This window comes from Carcharhinus amblyrhynchos, chromosome 6 (assembly GCF_965287045.1).
Source record: "Carcharhinus amblyrhynchos chromosome 6, sCarAmb.v2.hapA, whole genome shotgun sequence".
NCBI classification, from domain to species: Eukaryota; Metazoa; Chordata; class Chondrichthyes; order Carcharhiniformes; family Carcharhinidae; genus Carcharhinus; species Carcharhinus amblyrhynchos.
This window is the reverse complement of record NC_137329.1, coordinates 46,487,021-46,505,721: the sequence shown is the minus strand read 5'-3', so window position 1 is coordinate 46,505,721 and position 18,701 is coordinate 46,487,021. Positions and strand designations below refer to the sequence as shown.

General features: G+C 43.7%; 1 protein-coding gene across 1 annotated transcript in view; it reads right to left on the bottom strand.

The window, feature by feature from the left end:
• LOC145343964 (sperm-specific sodium:proton exchanger-like) overlaps window positions 1-14,341 on the bottom strand; it is a 189,940-nt gene extending 175,599 nt beyond the window's left edge. Inside the window, exons 1-2 of the mRNA XM_080190542.1 lie at window positions 14,297-14,341; window positions 8,296-8,506 (exon numbers count right to left, since the gene is read on the bottom strand). Coding sequence (XP_080046668.1) covers window positions 8,296-8,506; window positions 14,297-14,341 — 256 coding nt within the window. The remainder of the gene's footprint in view (window positions 1-8,295; window positions 8,507-14,296) is intronic.
• Between the last annotated feature and the right edge of the window lie 4,360 nt (window positions 14,342-18,701).

Sequence of the window (18,701 nt, the reverse complement as noted above, 5' to 3'; positions counted from 1 at the left end):
AGGTTATAGGGAAAAGGCGGAGAATGGGTTGAGAAACTTATCAGCCATGATTGAATGGCAGAGCAGACTCGGTGGGCCAAATGGCCTAATTCTGCTCATATATCTTATGATCTTGTGACTGCCTCACCTCGGAGAGGGTGCAAAATGGAGAAAACGCAAAGAACGGGAATGAATGTGAACACCCGTTTTCTCAGAAGCTAGATTAAAACATTCCTTACATTTCTTTTATTCTTTCATGGGATGTGAGCATCACTGGCAAAGATGCCATTTGTACCTCGAGAAGGTGATGGTGAACACCTTTTTGGTGGCCTTTTTGAACAGCTATGCAGCACTTCACTATTATTTGCATTATACATTTAGGTATCAGAGGCACATTGTTATTAATCCATTTGAAAAGAGACTTGTTCAGCAAGACATTTTGGGAACCACTCATCTAATTAATGTAGCTTCCTGAACTTGCTATGCCATTCAATAAAGTCCCTTCAAGTTATGTGCTACCAGATCCATGGGCCAAAGATCCAGAGACAAGTTTAAATCCCAAGGCTATCTAAATTTATTCAAACAAACAAATCTGGAATGAAAAGTTGATACCAGTAATGTTACCCATGAAATTACCAGATTATTGGAAAAACCCATCTTTTGAAAAGAATCTTACATCCTTACTCTGCTGGCACATAGAAGGCTCCTGGTCCACTGCAATGTCGTTGACACTAAACTGCTCCCTGAAATGGCCTAGCAAGCCATTTAGCTGCATGCAAAAGGTGATTCACCACCACATTTTCAAAGACAAAGTGCCACTCTTGCCAGGAAGACCCATATTCTGCAAATTATTTTTTTAAAATGAACTGAAACTGTGTTCTCTGACAGGAGAATCCGGAAAAAGAGGGCACAATACTACAAGAGTTATTAAGTCATGAAATCAAGAAGTAATCAGTTTAGTATTCTAAAATTCATTTCCCCAAAATGATGTGGATGCTGGGTGAAATCAAAAATGTCTCAACTTAGATCAACAAATTTTAGCTTAGGAAACATTTTGAGGGATATGGAATATAGGTGAGTAAATGGAGTTGAAGTACATGGTCCAATTGATTGGCAGAAATCATTTCAAAGGTTAAATGCAGGCCTCCTGTTGCTACAAAAGGAATTGAGATTCAAGGAGAATTGAGAAAAGGCCTAAAAAAGAAATGTCTGCCTCCATGTAAAGATCAGGCAACTCATAGCAATGCTGGTTTCTATATGCTCCAGCAGCATTAACAGGATATATGAAATATAACAAATGATAATTTCTTCTTGATTCTAACAGATCAAAAAGATTAGTTTTACCTCTCTATAACCCTAGTTAAATTTGGTGTATAATCAGGAATTTAGTAATCAACTTGTTTGATTTACTGGTTTTATTCCAGGGTGTCCTTGTTTGTAAGGAATGTAACAAAAAAACACAGGCTTTTAACTGGCAAAATAATCTGTCAGATAATAAAATAATAAATAAGTAGCAGTATTAACATAACAAAAGGCACCAATTTTCTCAGCACTAGAACTCTTGAAGTCCCTGACTGGAAGACCCCATTTAATAGAAATATGGAGAGAGATCCACAACACTGGGGGTGGGATTTTCTGGCCCTACCCACTGACAGGGTCTTCCAGTCCCACTGACAGATGAATCCCTCTGATGTGTGTATTCCCCAGCAACACAGCCTGCAAGCCATGCAAATGCCATTGACTTTGGAAGATCCTGCCAGTGGCCAATGAGTCACCACTTCTGCGGTGGGAAAAGCCACCCATGGAGTGGTGCTGAAAATCCTGGCCTGCTTCTTCATTTGCAGTGCTGCCTTTAAATTTCCCATTGCATTTTTAGTAGGCACTTGTATTGAAATTAATTACTTATAATTGTAATTTTTAGCACACTGAGGATTATTCAGCAAATGTTGTCCAAAAGCAGGATCACATCTAATGTTGGACACTGTTTTTGAGTTTTGCAAGCACAGATTGAGAAGAGACATGCAGTTTGATATAATCTGCCTTTGGGATACAAGCCCTACATACCTAGTAAAAATTATAGCCAATTTAAGATCAACAGTTAGGTTTGCAGTGTGACACATTTTCATGCACTGTAAGCTACGTATATATTAATACACAGGGCTCTGTATTTTGCAGACAGAAAGAATATGTATACAAATCGCATCTGTTTCAGCTAAACAAAGCAAGCAATAGCCACTCACTGGTTCATTCTTCATGGCAATGCCTTGACCAATCAGAATCAAGCTGCCTGATTTAAATATTCAAACAACACTTGGCAGTTAACTGTCAGTAACCATTAACAAGTGCAAACTCCATGGCAATGCCTCTACCAATCACAGTCCACTTGCCAACCAATCAGCATTCTCTTCTCATATAATATAAAGTTATTTTCCTTGACATTGGTATTCTTGTAATCATCCTCATGAGTTCAAGATGAAAATCTTCAACAAAATGTATCTTTTTAGCAATGCTAAAGATTCCAGCATGGAAGTTCATATTCAGCATGACTTTTAAGGTAGAATAACTTCACAATTTTAATTTATATTTTACGTTTGTTGTGAGAACATTTGATGGTATTGCATCATTAGAATTTCATTTTCAATCGTCTTTAGATACCAGGTAACTATTGGATATGGGTCAGTTGTGTGAGGTCGAATTGCTAACCTGAAGAATAAGTAGCTGAACAAGTATATACACCTTAACAGTCAAATGTTCATAAACCTAAATGAGAAGCAATGCCTCCAGAAGCTCTGGCTTAGGGAGGAGTTAGCAAAAGAGTTATGTCATCAGTTGGAAAAAACCTGCAGCACCATTTGTACTAGTCAAGATCACCACTATATCCAATTTCAATGGCAACTTAGAGTCTCAGCATGCCATAGAACACTTGATGGTGTGTCAGTTCATCTAATAAAGTACTGTCTAAATTTCTGCAGCAAACTGACAGACAGGCTTCCCTATGAATGCCAGCCTGTAGCAAACAGGCATCCTTGGCTTTTACCAACTTACCAGTTAGTCCAAGATGCAGACCATGATCAATAAGTCATATAAGTCTATGAGCTTCTAGTGAAAGCATAAAAACATTCCATGGATCAAAAGGAATATGATAATATGCGTATGGATACTGTGCTCCATGATTGCTTAATCTTTAAATAAGCCATCATTCACCCTTATTTGAACAGCAAGGATCAAAAATCTGATTGCTTGAGGACTCTGGCCACCCACTGTTATTACGGTAAATGACAAACCTGAGGAGTCCGTTTAATGCAGCTGAGCAACAATATAACAAAACTCATGGGTGTATGAAAACACTATTGGCATTCTAAGGCAGAGGCTTCCAACTAATGGAACATTCTGTTAATGTTCTTAATAATCCAGGTTGGGCAGCATGGTGGCACAGTGGTTAGTACTGCTGCCTCACAGTGCCAGGAATCCGGGTTCAATTTCAGCCTCGAGTGACTGTCTGTGTGGAATTTGCACATTCTCTCCATGCCTGCACGTGTTTCCTCCGAGTGCTCCGGTTTCCTCCCACAGCCTAAAAATGTGAGAGTTAGGATGATTGGCCATGCTAACTTGACCCAAGTGTCAGGAGGATTAGTTGGGGTTGTGGGGTTACAAGAATAGGGCTTGGGTGGGATTGAGGTCAGTGCAGAATTGATGGGCCAAATGGCCTCTACTGCACTGTAGGGATTCTATGAAAGTGTCCTCCTTTCAAATGCTCCTTAAAACTTGTCGCTTGGACCAAGGTTTTGGTCATCAGTGTCAAATTGTGACACCGTCAAACTGATAAGACTCCTTTGAAATACTTTGGAACATTTCACTATATATGCTATATATAAAAGCTTTTTGTTTGTAGAATCATAGTGGTATGTTGTAAGTTCTATAACATAGCAATTCATAGGAGCATCTGACTGCAGAATCATGCAGTGGTGGAACCAATGCAGAGTAGAAGGATTTCCAAAAAGATATATAGCCCCCGAGACACCACAAGACAGTTCAGCTCCAACTGGCCACAACACTTGAAGAAATCTAATTCAAGAAAATTTCTCTTCAACATGTAATGCAACATATAGGCCAGGATTCTCCCAGCCCACAGCGCTGCTCAAGTAGTGCACCAGGCCAGGAGACATCAGTGGCAGCTGTTTCGTGGGATTCATGCTGGGTGCCCAGCCTCCGCGAGTCTCCTAGGCTATGTTTTTCAGCGCAAACAGATTTCCAAGGGCTGGAAAGTTGCTGGTTGGGGTGGGGGAGTTCATTGAGTGCTGGAATTGCTGTCCCCAGGCACAAGGTTGTTCTATTTTTCAGGGGTGGGGTGAGGGACTTTACTGAGTGCTGGGGTTTTAAGGAGGTGGAAGGACGCCATATGCTGCTTAAGGACTCATCAAGTTAGGCAGCTGGTGCTCCAAGCAGTGGAGCTCATATTAACACGAACATTCAAACTGCATGGACTCTGCAGTGAATGAGAACCCATATTGATAATAATCAGAAGGCTGCCTTTGCCCTGTATACCTGACCTGCAATACATGCCTGGAAGTCAATGCAGTAGTAGCACCCATGGCATTGGCTCAAAGATGCACAATTGCCATGCCTGCTGTGGCCACAATGCCAATGGCGGTCAACCTATTCAGGTGACGTATGGCATCCTGGATTATGTTGTGCTGCCAGCATCCACAAGCAGTAACACTGAAGGAGTGTGGGTCCTGGGATTATAAAAAAGAAAGACATGTATCTATCTCTCTCTCTTTCTCTCTGTAATCCCAGCCGTACAATGGATTTCAGACTCAGAGTCATAGATATGGCCATCATTGTGGCAGCTGCTGAGGAAGAAGAGGCTGAGGAGGTGGAGGGAGTCTAACGGCCACTGCAAGGTCAGCTAGCTTCAGAACCTGCACGAGGGTAAGGGGCTGCCGGGGAAGCCAGAGGAAGGAGTATGAGGGAACGAAGGTCGGTATAAGACAAGGAGGTCCTTTAAGAGCTTGCCTGAAGCCATGTGTTGATGTTGGCTGTGCCTGCGCAAGGAGACGGTGCAGCATCGTGTCAGGTCCTCACAGATTTGGCATCTCAGAGGAGTGGAGGGCGCCCACTCCCAATGGAAGTGAGGGTTACAGCGGCCCCGAATTTCATTCCAGGCAACTACTGGGAGCATCTACGTTATATCACAGGCATTTGTGCAAAGGTGTGTGTGTCAGGTCATAGATGCCTTATATGCCTGGCCAGTACATCAACTTTGTTGCTGGCCAGACGCACGGGAGGCTGCAGCCTTCACTGCCATCACTGGCGTGCCCCATGTACAGGGGGTAGTGAAAGGGACTCACATCGCCCTGCAATCTGTCTGGCCAGTGAGACGGGACAGATCAGACTCAGAGATGGTGATGGAAGAGCCTGGGACATTGACTGTAAAGTATGATTTGGTGAGTATGGATAAGTCAGGCTGCTGCTTGACTAATCTGTACGGTAGCTCTTTTAATTTTGGCACAAGTCTGGATGTAAATGGAAAGAATGTGCAGGATTGACCACACACTGGCATGAGCCCTGATACTGCTGCAGTAATTAAGTTACCGACCTTATATTTGAAAGCAAATAGTCCACACCTACTCTGTTAAACTATGATGTAAGTAACTTTGAAGAGGAATTCTTTTCCATTCCTTAAATGGAAATGTCAATCAACTTTACCTGCTGCCTTAAAAAGATGCAGGCAGCCTTGGATTCAAAAAGAAGGTTAATAAGTACTTTCAGAAACATATTCAAGATGAAATCATTGGCTGTTGAATTCACAAAGAGTTGCTAACCTAAAATCTATCTCAACAAGTAGAACAAGGATGTATGAATTTAATGCCCATTTTTCAGGATGCCTGTGATATAACATAGATGCTCCCGCTAGTTGCCTGGAATGAAATTCCGGGCCGCTGTAACCCTCACTTCCATTAGGAGCGGGCACCCTCCACTCCTCTAAAATGCCAAATCTGTGAGGACCTGACACGATGCTGCACCATCTCAGTAGAACAAGGATGTATGAATTTAATGCCCATTTTTCAAGCATGAATGGCCTCCAATATGGCAGCAGGAAGCAGTTGCACATTAAGAGCAAGACATGCAACAATCACCATTTGATAAAGACCCCAACAATCAGTAAAACTTAAGACCTATTTGAGGTTCCACCGTAGGAATGGTTTGCTCTGAGGTAGCTGATACCTGTTAAGAACCACCTATTAAGCCTCAATTAAAGATGGAGGGGCCAATCAACTGCATTGTTAGCCCTAGGTGTAAATCCCTCTGGGTTAGTGAATTTGACAAGAGGCCCAACATAGTACTTGCACTGTTAGTGTTCCAGGCGCAGTGCCAAGGGACTGTCCAGCCAAGTCCCTGACCGCCCAGGGGTCTCCAAGCCCCCTGGTGTGGTCATCACATTTAACCAGATAATTTCAACAGTGGTTGCAAGAAGGACCTTATTGAGGAACCTTTGGGCTTTAATATCTGAGCTGTGCCAGCTGCTTGTATTGGTTAAAACCAATCTCCAGTGAAGAAATGCTGCTAAAGCATAAGCATTAGAAAAACATCCTCCTTTAAAAATGAATTCAGACGGTATACCTGCACTTTCTAGAAAGCACTTCAGAGTTAATGGACCAAAAGTTGTATTAATAAACAATCAGAATCCATCCTTTGAAACAGCCAGGAGCTGCCATCAAGGTGGGTTGTAAAAACTAATGGATCATGAAATGGAATGTGAACAAAGCACTTCAAAGCTTTTAGAAGCAACAGAGACAAAACAAGTCCCTGTAATCTCATAGTTCTTTGAAACTGACATGTTGAGAGATACTTCAAAATTTTTACAAGGGAGCAGACCAGCCACTGCAACCTCACAGATCTGTGAAATTGATATGTTGAGAGATAGTTCAAAACTCTTAAAAGGCAATAGAGAGAAGACTAACCACTCAACCCCAACCAAAGAGAGCCCCCTGACCTGAAACCCCACCCCAGCCCAGCTCGAGCCCCACCAACCCCAAGCTCCTTTGAAGATCCGTCTCTATACCCTGACTACAGATGCTTTGCCCTTGGACACACTGGAGATAAAGTGAAGAGCGGTACTCATTTCTTTGACCTGCCTCGGAGTCCATGAGGTCTGTTACCACTTTTAATGATTTGTTGTGATTTGCATCTGCTTATCTTTCTACTGGGGGAGGCATGAGCATACCAGGAAATCGCTGCATTCAACTTTAATCTCACTAATGAGATTAACATGAATGCAAATTAGTTCTGATCAGGTTCTTGCTCTTTCTTCATTGCAGTGTAACTGTAAACCTACTTACATGGCAAGGTGTTACAGTAACACAGTGGTTAGCATTGCTGCTTCACAGCGCCAGAGACCCGGGTTTGATTCCCAGCTTGAGTCACTGTGTGAAGTTTGCATGTTCTCCCTGTGTCTGTGAGGGCTTCCTCTGGGTTCTCTGGTTTTCTTCCACATTCTGAAAGATGTGCTGGTTAGTTGCACTGACTCAAACAGTGCCGGACTGTGGCGAGTCGGGGAATTTCACGGTAATTTCATTGCAGTGTTAATATAAGCCTTATTTGTGACTAATAAATAAACTTTACTTTTACTTATGACACTAATAAATAAACTTTAAACAACTCTCACCAACTTTTACAGATGCACCATAGAAAACATTCTTACTGGATATATTACAGCCTGGTAAGGTTCCTGCTCTGTCCAAAATCGCGAGAAAATTCAAAGTGTCATGAACAAAGCACAGTCCATTACTCAAACCAGCCTCCCATCCACTGACCCTGTTGACACTTCCTGCTGCCTTGAAAAAGCAGCCAGCAAAATCAAGAACCCCATGCACCCCGGATGTACTTTCTTCCACCTTCTTCCATTGGGAAAAAGATACAAAAGTCTGAGGTCACATACTATAAAAAGTCTTCAGAGGCAGAAGACCCTTCGCCAAAATTCCTTTATTTACAAGATCCAACAACACTATACAGAGTGCTCTCAGCATGAAGTCTACATCTGGAGGTACTGACAGTCCTGTTTAAGTACAGTGCATGGAGCTCCCGGACTGGACTATCAATTTGACCCAATCTTTTTGACCAACCAAATAAACTAGATCAAATTAACAAGGGGACAAATTAAAATGGGCAGCTCCCAAAAGGAGGGGAACAGCCCGAAACTAAGGACAAAGTGGAAAGGAAATTTAAAACATCAAATCAAAATGTGATTAAAGGGGTTAATAATGCACCCCAGTCCCTGCGGTGCCTAGCAGGCATGGAAGACGTTAACGGTACCCTTGGACACTGCATGCTCCCTCTCCAAGGACACCCGGCTGCGAATACACCCGCGGGAGAGGGGCAGACAGTGAGGTCGGATGACACCCTCGGTCACCCATTGCCTGGAGCTGTTTATGGCAAGCTTTGCCAGGCCCAAGAGCAGGTTCACGAGGAGGTCCTCCTCCTTATCCCCCTCCACATCGGACGTCCACAGATCAGAAGCGTGGGACTGAAGTGCAAACAAAACATCAACAGAAGATTTTTGAGGAAACGATAAACGGTGTGTAGTCTATAATATTGAACAGAGACATGTCCACGGACTCTACAAGGTTGTAGTTTGATCCTTAATTAGGGAGTTCATATTCAAGCAGGCCAACATCAGTTGCCTCATTAAAGTCATTACACATACCAACTGGCTCAAAAACAGCTTCTTCCCTGCTGCCGTCAGACTTTTGAATGGACCTACCTCATATTAAGCTGATCTTTTTCAACACCCTAGCTATGACTGTTACACTACATCTGCACCCTCTCCTTTCCTTCTCTATGAATGGTACGCTTTGTCTGTATAGTACGCAAGAAACAATACTTTTCACTGTATAATAATATATGTGACAATAATGAATCAAATCAAATAATCAAATCAAAGGAATCCCATCAGGGTCCACATGAGATCACTGGCTAAAAGTAAAATGTATGAAATTGAATGCAAAAAATTGACCTCATTAGGGGATTGGTTAAGCAGTAAAATACAGACTATTTATGGGCATTCACTCAAACTGGAAGGAAGTGCCCAGTGGTATGACACAAGGATCTGCGATGGGCCTCAACCATTCGTTATATTTATCAATGACTTGGATAACACCAAAGGGCAACAAAACAGTAACAAATGTATTTCAATGCAGTAAAGTGTGAGGTTATCTATTTTTAAACGTCAGAGATGCAGATCATGTGGGATCCACTGAGAATTAGGGGCACGTACAAAGATCATTAAAATGTAGTCAGCTGCAAAAATAATCAAAAAAGCTAATGGAATATTTACCTTTACAACCAGAGGGGTAGGGTACAAAGATCATGGCTGATCTGAAGTGGATCAGTTCCACTTTCCCACTTTCTCCCCATAACCCTTAATTCCCCTGTCCAGCAAAAACCTATCTATCCGTGACTTAAATATATTTAGCAAGGTAGCCTCCACCACTTCAACGGGCAGAGAATTCCAGAGATTCACCACCCTTTGAGTGAAGAAGTTCCTCCTCAACTCTGATCTAAACTGCCCTCCCCCCTTATCTTGAGGCTGTGCCCTCTAGTCCTGCTATCCTTGTACTATGGCAACTTCTCTGCATTGTACATTAGAAAGAAGAGTTGATGCTGGAAGGACTGCAGCTTGGGTTCAATGGAAAGACTCCAAAGCATAAATAATGAAGAGCAATTACATAAGCTGGCCTTGTACTTTCTGGTTAAGGGGTGATAGAACTGAGGCTTTGAAACAAATCAATATGGTAGGTATGAATAGTTGGTTTCTGCTGGTAAGGAAGTCTAGGAGCAGGCGACGTAATCTTAAAATCAGAGTCAACACATTCAAGTGAGAAGTTAGGAAACAGTTCTTCACGTCAGATGATTGGAACTCTTTCCCACAAAAAAAGCAGCAGATATTAGTTCAACTAATAATTCTAAATCTAGGATTGAAGAATTTTTACTCCACAAAGATAATAAACCTAAATAGATGGATGGAGTTTGGATATAAATCAGTTGGCAGAACAGGCTTGAGGGGCTGAAAAGCCTACTGTTCCAACTTGGGGCCTTAGTTCATAGCTTTGAAAGCTTCCATGGCAGCTAAGGCAGGTTCTTAGACAGCTGTCATCTAAGCTCTGGCGATCAATATTAACAGGGGCTTCCATGCTCTTGCACTCTATTCTTGTGGAGAGCCATGAGTGCTGAACTATGGTCCAAGAGAATGGTCTTAGATCCATGGGAGAGGAAACAGTGGCCTTCTCAGGTGAACAGTCCATCCGCTCCCACATCTACTAGTGCTCTAATGAATAGCAGACAGCTCACGTAAGTTACTACAGTCTGAAGCCTGTCCTCCAGAGCTGTTTAAGGTCATTCTCATGCACATTTGAAGTATATTCAATGGAAATTCCGCACGCGCCAAACTAAAGCTATCAGAGTAATCTTTCGTAGGTACAGGATAGTAAACAATTAATCAATTAGGGAACACAAGAAATAGGAGTTGCACAAGGATGATTCTTAATTATTCCTGTTAAATATTATACACAGAAAGAATTTAATTGTTTGAGCACACATTCCATTTGCTTGAATATATTTCTGGTGGGAGTCAAACTAGTGACGTTATACTTTAGATGGATAAGGCCTGTACAGAAGCCAGGATGAATGGTGCCAAGAAACTAGACATAGTTTTGAATCAAGTTCCAAAGAGGAATCATATTGGACTCAAAACGTTAACTCTTTCTCTCTCCACAGATGCTGCCAGACTTACGGGTTCTTTCAGCATTTTGTTTTTATTTCAGATCGCCAGCATTTGCAGCATGTATTTTAGCTATGTAGCAGTTAGCCTGTTTTATTTAATTTCCTTCAAAATTCAGTAATCTTCAATCCATCCTGCACAGCTGGCGGAAGTTAGACCTAATGGCTGAGAAAAGGCCAGGAATCATTATGTGCTAGGTTTCAGCAGGAATTCTCACAAAGGGATGTTAGATGTTGTGTCTTACCTGTACAGAGTCTTACATCGAGGGACAGGGACTCCTATTTTGGGAGTGCATGCTGTTGTTTCATAGAAGCTTCACAGATCTTTGGAGAGTGATAAGCCAACAAGGATACAATATACTGTCCTATTCAAGGGTGCGTCTGGAGACCACTGACAGCTGAGGTTTAGGGTGCAGTATAGAGCCTCAAAGATATCAGAAACTTGGAATCTTTCCCTCAATTCTTTTATAAAAAACAGCAAATGGATACTGGATGTTTCTGGTTGGAGCCTTGGAACCCCTTCAAATTTGACTTTGCCATGCTTTGGAGAGTCCTAGGCAAGCCTGGGGTAAATCCCTACTTTGCAGGCATCTGTAATCCCTATTTAAATGAAGTGTTCTCTCACTAATGCAACATATTCCTCTCCCTTGTACTCCAACCTCCTTCCCTTCCTCTCATTTAGTCATTGCCTCCTGCCACATCTTTAGTTGCAGGGTGTTTGATATCGTTTAGTTGGTCTTAATGAAGTCTTTGTAGTCTTAGATAGGTTAACTGTATTTATTTATTAATTGCAAGAACTAGGTACATATATAAAGAGTTCAAGCTAGGAGCTGTCTCCATGTTTGCTTGTGCACATGGCTCTGTCCAACAGTAAACTAACCCCTCAGTGCTGCTCATGTATTTTCTTATATCACTGTCTGGGCAGTACTGTACTCAGTCCCACATTAACTCTTTATGTGCCAGATCCTTATAAGAACATAAGAACATAAGAAATAGGAGCAGGAGTAGGCCATCTAGCCCTTCGAGCCTGCCCCGCCATTCAATAAGATCATGGCTGATCTGTCGTGGCTCAGTTCCACTTTCCCACCCTCTCCCCATAACCCTTAATCCCCTCTCTTATCAAGAACCCATCAACCCGCTTCTTAAAAATATTTAGCGAGGCAGCCTCCACCACTTCAACGGGCAGAGAATTCCAGAGATTCACCACCCTTTGAGTGAAGAAGTTCCTCCTCAACTCCATTCTAAACCGCCTCCCCTTTATCTTGAGGCTGTGCCCCCTAGTCCTACTGTCTTTTTTGAGTGGGAAGAGTCTCTCCACCTCTATCCTATCCATCCCATTCATTATCTTATACGTCTCAATGAGACCTCCCCTCATTCTTCTAAACTCTAACGAGTACAAGCCTAGTTTATTCAGCCTCTCCTCATAGCTCAACCCCCTCAACTCCGGTATCAGCCTAGTAAACCTCCTCTGCACTCCCTCCAAGGCCAAAATATCCTTGCGCAGGTGCGGCGCCCAAAACTGCACACAGTACTCCAGCTGCGGCCTCACCAATGCCCTATACAGCTGCAGCAAGACCTCCCTACTTTTATATTCAATCCCCCTCGCTATGAAGGCCAGCATCCCATTTGCCTTCCTGACCACCTGCTGCACCTGCAAGCTGGGTTTTTGCGACTCATGCACAAGGACCTCGAGGTCCCTCTGCACCATCGCCTGCTGCAGTTTTACGCCACGTAAGTAATAGTCCTTCCTACCATTCTTCCTACCAAAGTGGACCACCTCACACTTGCCAACATTAAATTCCATTTGCCATTTCCTGGCCCATTCGCCCAGCCTATCTAGATCCTTCTGCAGACTCTCCACACCCTCCGCACAATTTGCCTTTCCACCAATCTTGGTGTCATCAGCAAATTTCGACACCCTACACTCGGTTCCCTCCTCCAGATCATCTATATAAATGGTAAATAGCTGAGGCCCCAGCACCGACCCCTGGGGCACCCCACTAGTCACCAACCGCCAATCCGAATAGCACCCATTGACCCCCACTCTCTGCCTCCTATTTGACAACCAATCCTCTATCCACGCTAACACCCTACCCCCAACTCCATGTCCCCTGACCTTCTGCAATAACCTCTTGTATACAATAATCTCATCAACAGTTGCCAGCACCAGAGGTTCAGGCTTGTCTAGTGTTGGTTACTCTTCTGTCTACCCTCCACTGCAGGCATCATGGTAATGATCTGAGTGATTGACTTGTCTGATGAATAACAGCTCTCCAGCATCTGTAATAAAAAAATCCTGCTTTGCAAAAAGAAGACAGTTCAGAATTTAAGTTCTAGTCAAATACTCTTTCTTGTTTGAGCTCTTGGGAACTTGCAATTCTACATAATTTATAACAGTAATTGTCTTGACATCTTCTGCAGCTTAAAGAAGATTCAGGGCTATAAAGGCATCTCTGCTCAAGAGAGGAGAAGACAGGTTATGGATAACTTACATCAGCACGAAGATTTGTTTGCCGCCATACCTTAGTGGTTCCAGAATCATGCCTAAGGCCGGAAATCAATTCTTCCAGGCTCTTATAATGGTGTGTCTATTGTTCAAAGCCAGAGGTCTCACAAGCACCGTTCCTTGTTCGACACTGACACTGGTCTCGTGTCCAATTTAAAGTATGTGAAATGGCAGTTAAGCAAAATTTCCACGTTCCAAAACAAAAATATCTTTGACCTCTCCAAAAAGCAACTACCTGAATCATCGCTGGGTCTTCTGTGCATTTAGATGTTTTAGCCTTGCACAGTTTGCCAGTATCCAATCTTGTTATTTTGAAAGTGTTGGGCTGAAATTGCAGGACACCTATGGAGGCACCAGGTTCCACACCACTGCCATGGTCACTCCACTGGTCAGCTAGGATGTTGCTAGCTTTGGCCTGGAGCTTCCCTGTTTCTGTGTTGTTTAACTAACAGGACTGAAGGGTTTCCTCTGGAATACGGTTACTTTCTCCTCTTAAAATGGACCTGTGCTACACATGGAGTTCAGATTGCCTGGCCATCTGGATAACTTTGTTGAGGGTTAGATCTTGTTTCACTTGCAATATGTCTGAAGACTGCATAGTCCATTACTCCTACTATTCTTTCCCCAATAAGTTCAGACTTTATGTCTCCATATTCACAGCCTTCAGCCATTTATACTGCTAAGCATGCTTATTAAATTTAGTCTTGAGGATTTTGTTGCTTCTTTGTTTCATTAAACAGCTAATGATTTTAGTACTTCTTCAAATTTAGTAGTTTATTCATTGACTCCTTACATAGTAACAATGCTATCTGCTATTGGGCCTACTGAGTAAAGCAATGCATTAACTTGGTCAGCTTCTATTTATTCAAACCTGAAGCAATCATGTATCTAAGAAATCTTTTTCTCCAAAGTCCCCAATTATATGATTGACCTGAATCTTGAATGTTAGGTTAAAAAAAATTTAACATGCAAGTTAAGATGTTGCTGAAATTCAAGATGATGCTGCCATTCGTTTGAATACAAAAGGCTTACCAGCACTTGCTGGTTTTGGCAGGCTCCTGCTGCAATGGCAATCATGCTCAGCCTGGAAAATTGTTAAACAAAGGCTGCATAGATTAACTTGCTGCAGACTTCTCCATTTCAGCACTATGCTTTATGGTCACAAAAGTGACAAATACTGGTCTGGAAATGTGATGACTTCAGCCAGGCTAATGAGGTTGGCTTGCTAAAGTACGAACTGATGAATCATAATTGATCGTTAAATTGGGGAGTCTCATGCTTTCTATTTAAAGCAGGTATGTCAGCCTCCCAACTTGTATTCAACAGGCAGCAACTGGAGAGCTAGCTGTGTACAGATGTATGGTGTAAATAAAGTAACTTGGTGATGGGACTTTGGCTTCCATGGTGTTATTACAGTGGTGACAAGGAAAAATGAGTTACCTGAAGGAACTTGTTGAATCACCACACATATTATGGGTAAGCCACTGTTGAGAAAATATGCTGCTGTTTGGGAAGTTGGACTCTTTTGACCCCGCAGTGGAGGACTGGGCCCAATATGTGGGAAGGATGAAGTATTTCTTCAGGGCAAATGTCATAACCTCAGATAAGAAGCAAAGGATTATCCTGCTGATTGCGTGTGGATCAACAACTTTTCCAATTATGCACAGTTTAACTTCCCCGGAAGCACCGGACACAAAACCTTCCCGAGAGTTGTCAAACTTAGTTCAAGAGTATTATGACCCTAAGCTAACCCTGATCCTGCGAAGGTACCATTTTTACTCCACATTTAGAGAAGCGGGGGAGTCAATCACCAGTTTCCTAACAAGGCTACGATGTCTGGCAGAGCTTGCAAATCTGGGGAGACACTAAATGAGATGCACTGAGACCAATTGGTGTGCGGAATTAATGATATGACTATACAGAAATGCTGGTGGGCAGAAGCCCAGCTGGATGTAAACAGGCATTACAGCTGGCCTTGTCACTAGAAAATGCGGCAAGCAGACTGCATGAGTTCCAAGGTATCCCGATGAAGGTAGAGGCCAACACCAGGGAGACGGGGTTAGGAGACTACCAGTATGGGCGGGCCACTACATAGCAGCCCTCTGGAAAGATTCAGATATGTGGAAGCCCAAGTCTGCTTATATAATTGCACCTAGACAAGATGAGGTTAAGCCCAGAATGACAACACTTCCTGTAGAGCCCTGCCTAACATGACATAGGGAGGGTTGGCAGTGTCAGGATGCACAGAGGAGACGCAAGTCTCCTAAGCCAACATGGCCAAAAAGAACACATAAGCCGAGGGTCAGAAGAATGCACAACCTGGAAGCTCTGCCTACCTGACGAGGACAGCTACTGTGCATAGCGATGATAAATCAGAATCAAATTGTCAGTGAGACTGAATGGACCTCCAATTTTAATGGAGGTCGACACAGGCACAGCCGTATCAGTCATTGGGGAGACAGTGTTTAATAAGATGTGCACTGGACTCCAACCCTTAGCCCTGATCAAAACTTCGGCAAGGCTGGAGAACCACTGAAAGTGATGGGTACAACCCATGTAAGAACATAAGAAATAGGAGCAGGAGTAGGCCAACTAGCCCTTCGAGTCTGCCCCGCCATTCAATAAGATCATGGCTGATCTGTCATGGCTCACTTCCACATTCCCGCCCTCTCCCCATAACCCTTAATCCCCTCTCTTATCAAAAACCCATCAACCCGCGTCTTAAAAATATTTAGCGATGTAGCCTCCACCACTTCAACGGGCAGAGAATTCCAGAGATTCACCACCCTTTGAGTGAAGAAGTTCCTCCTCAACTCCGTTCTAAACCGCCCCCCCTTTATCTTGAGGCTGTGCCCCCTAGTCCTACTATCCTTTCTGAGCGGGAAGAGTCTCTCCACCTCTATCCTATCCATCCCATTCATCATCTTATACGTCTCAATGAGATCTCCCCTCATTCTTCTAAACTCTAACGAGTACAAGCCTAGTTTATTCAGCCTCTCCTCACAGCTCAACCCCCTCAACTCCGGCATCATCCTAGTAAACCTCCTCTGCACTCCCTCCAAGGCCAAAATATCCTTGCGTAAGTATGGCACCCAAAACTGCACACAGTACTCCAGCTGCAGCCTCACCAATGCCCTATACAGCTGCAGCAAGACCTCCCTACTTTTATATTCAATCCCCCTCACGATGAAGGCCAGCATCCCATTCGCCTTCCTGACCACCTGCTGCACCTGCAAGCTGGGTTTTTGCGACTCATGCACAAGGACCCCGAGGTCCCTCTGCACCGTCGCCTGCTGCAGTTTTTCTCCACGCAAGTAATAATCCTTCCTACCATTATTCCTACCAAAGTGGACCACCTCGCACTTGCCAACATTAAATTCCATTTGCCATTTCCTGGCCCATTCGCCCAGCCTATCTAGATCCTTCTGTAGACTTTCCACACCCTCCGCACAATTTGCCTTTCCACCAATCTTGGTGTCATCAGCAAATTTCGACACCCTACACTCGGTTTCCTCCTCCAGATCATCTATATAAATGGTAAATAGCTGAGGCCCCAGCACCGACCCCTGGGGCACTCCACTAGTCACCATCCGCCAATCTGAATAGCACCCATTGACCCCTACTCTCTGCCTCCTATTTGACAACCAGTCCTCTATCCACGCTAACACCCTACCCCCAATTCCATGCCCCCTGACCTTCTGCAATGACCTCTTGTGAGGTACCTTGTCAAATGCCTTCTGAAAATCAAGAAAGACCACATCCACCGGCTCTCCTCTATCCACCGCCCTAGACACATCCTCATAGAATTCCAGTAAATTTGTCAGACACGACTTCCCTTTCACGAAACTGTGCTGCGTCTGCTCTATCAAGCAGTTCCCCTCAAGATGCCTCGCTATTTCCTCCTTGATGACGGATTCTAACATTTTACCTACAACAGACGTTAAACTAACCGGCCTATAATTCCCTGCCTTTTGCCTGGCACCCTTCTTAAACAACGGCGTAACAGGCACTTCCCCGGAATCCAGCGACGTCTGGAAAATAACCACCAAGGCATCCACTATCACCTCCGCCATTTCTTTCAGAACCCTCGGATGCATTCCATCCAGTCCTGGGGACTTGTCCACAATCAACCCCTCCAGTCTGTCGAGCACCGCCTCTCTAGTAACCGTAATGTCATCGAGACCCTCCAGTCCTACCACCTTTCCATCCCTAACATCCGGCAAATTATTCACGTCCTCCTCCGTGAAGACCGAAACAAAAAAGTTGTTCAAGACCTCAGCCATATCCCCATCCCCTACCACTAAGTCCCCCTTCTCATCCTCTAAGGGACCAACGTTCACCCTAGCCAGCTTCTTCCTTTTTATATACTTATAAAAACTCTTGCTATCCTTTTTTATATTAAGCGCTAGCCCAGCTTCATAGTTTCTCTTACCCTTCTTTATCAACTTCTTTGTCAATCTTTGTTGACATTTAAACCTCTCCCAATCCTCTTCTCGCCCACTACTCTTAGCTACTCTAAACGCCTCCGCTTTTAATTTAACACTTTCCTTCACCTCCTCCGTTATCCATGGCTTATTACCTCTCCTCCTACAGTCCTTTTTGACCATCGGAATAAATTTCAGCTGAGCACCAAGAAAGATCTCCTTAAAGATCCTCCACTGCTCCTCAGCAGACCTACCTTCCAACGCGCTCCCCCAGTCCACATTCGCCAATTCTTCTCTCATCCTACCGTACTCCCCTCTGTTCAAACAAAGGACGCGTGTCCGGGAGCCCACTTTCTCCTCCTCCATCTGCACCAGATGCTTACGGGAAACAATTAGTTAGGCCCCCATTAATGGTAGTGGAAGGTTCGGGACCAAGCCTATTAGGGCGAAATTGGCTAAAAAAGATCTAGCTAGACTGGACAAATATCTTCCAGCTGGAAAATGGTCATCTGAGTGAGACCCTGAGCAAATATCTGGAGGTTTTTGGGCAGGCGTAGGGATAATCAAAGGAGTTACGGCAAAATTGCATGTCCACCTGGAGGCTGTTCTGAAGTTTTGTAAAGCCTGACTGGTACCATTTGCAGAAGAGAAAAGGTTGGTGCAGAAATCAAAAGATTACTGCACGAAGGGATAATAAAACTGGTCCAGTTCAAGGAATGGGCAGCAACCGTGGTTCCTATCTTGAAGCCAGATGGTTCAGTGCATCTTTGTGGCGATTTCAAACAAACACCGAATTCCCAGGATTGAGGACCTGTATGCAAAGTTGGCAGGAGGGCTCCTATTCACAAAACTGGACAAGGATTCGCAAACATTTGCCAAAATAAATATACTGAAAGGCCTCTTCCAGTATAAAAGATTGCCTTTCAGGGTTTCGCCAGCTTGTGCCATATTCCATAGGACTATGAAGAGCATCCCACAGGGATTACCACAGGCTGCAATTTACCTAGACAATG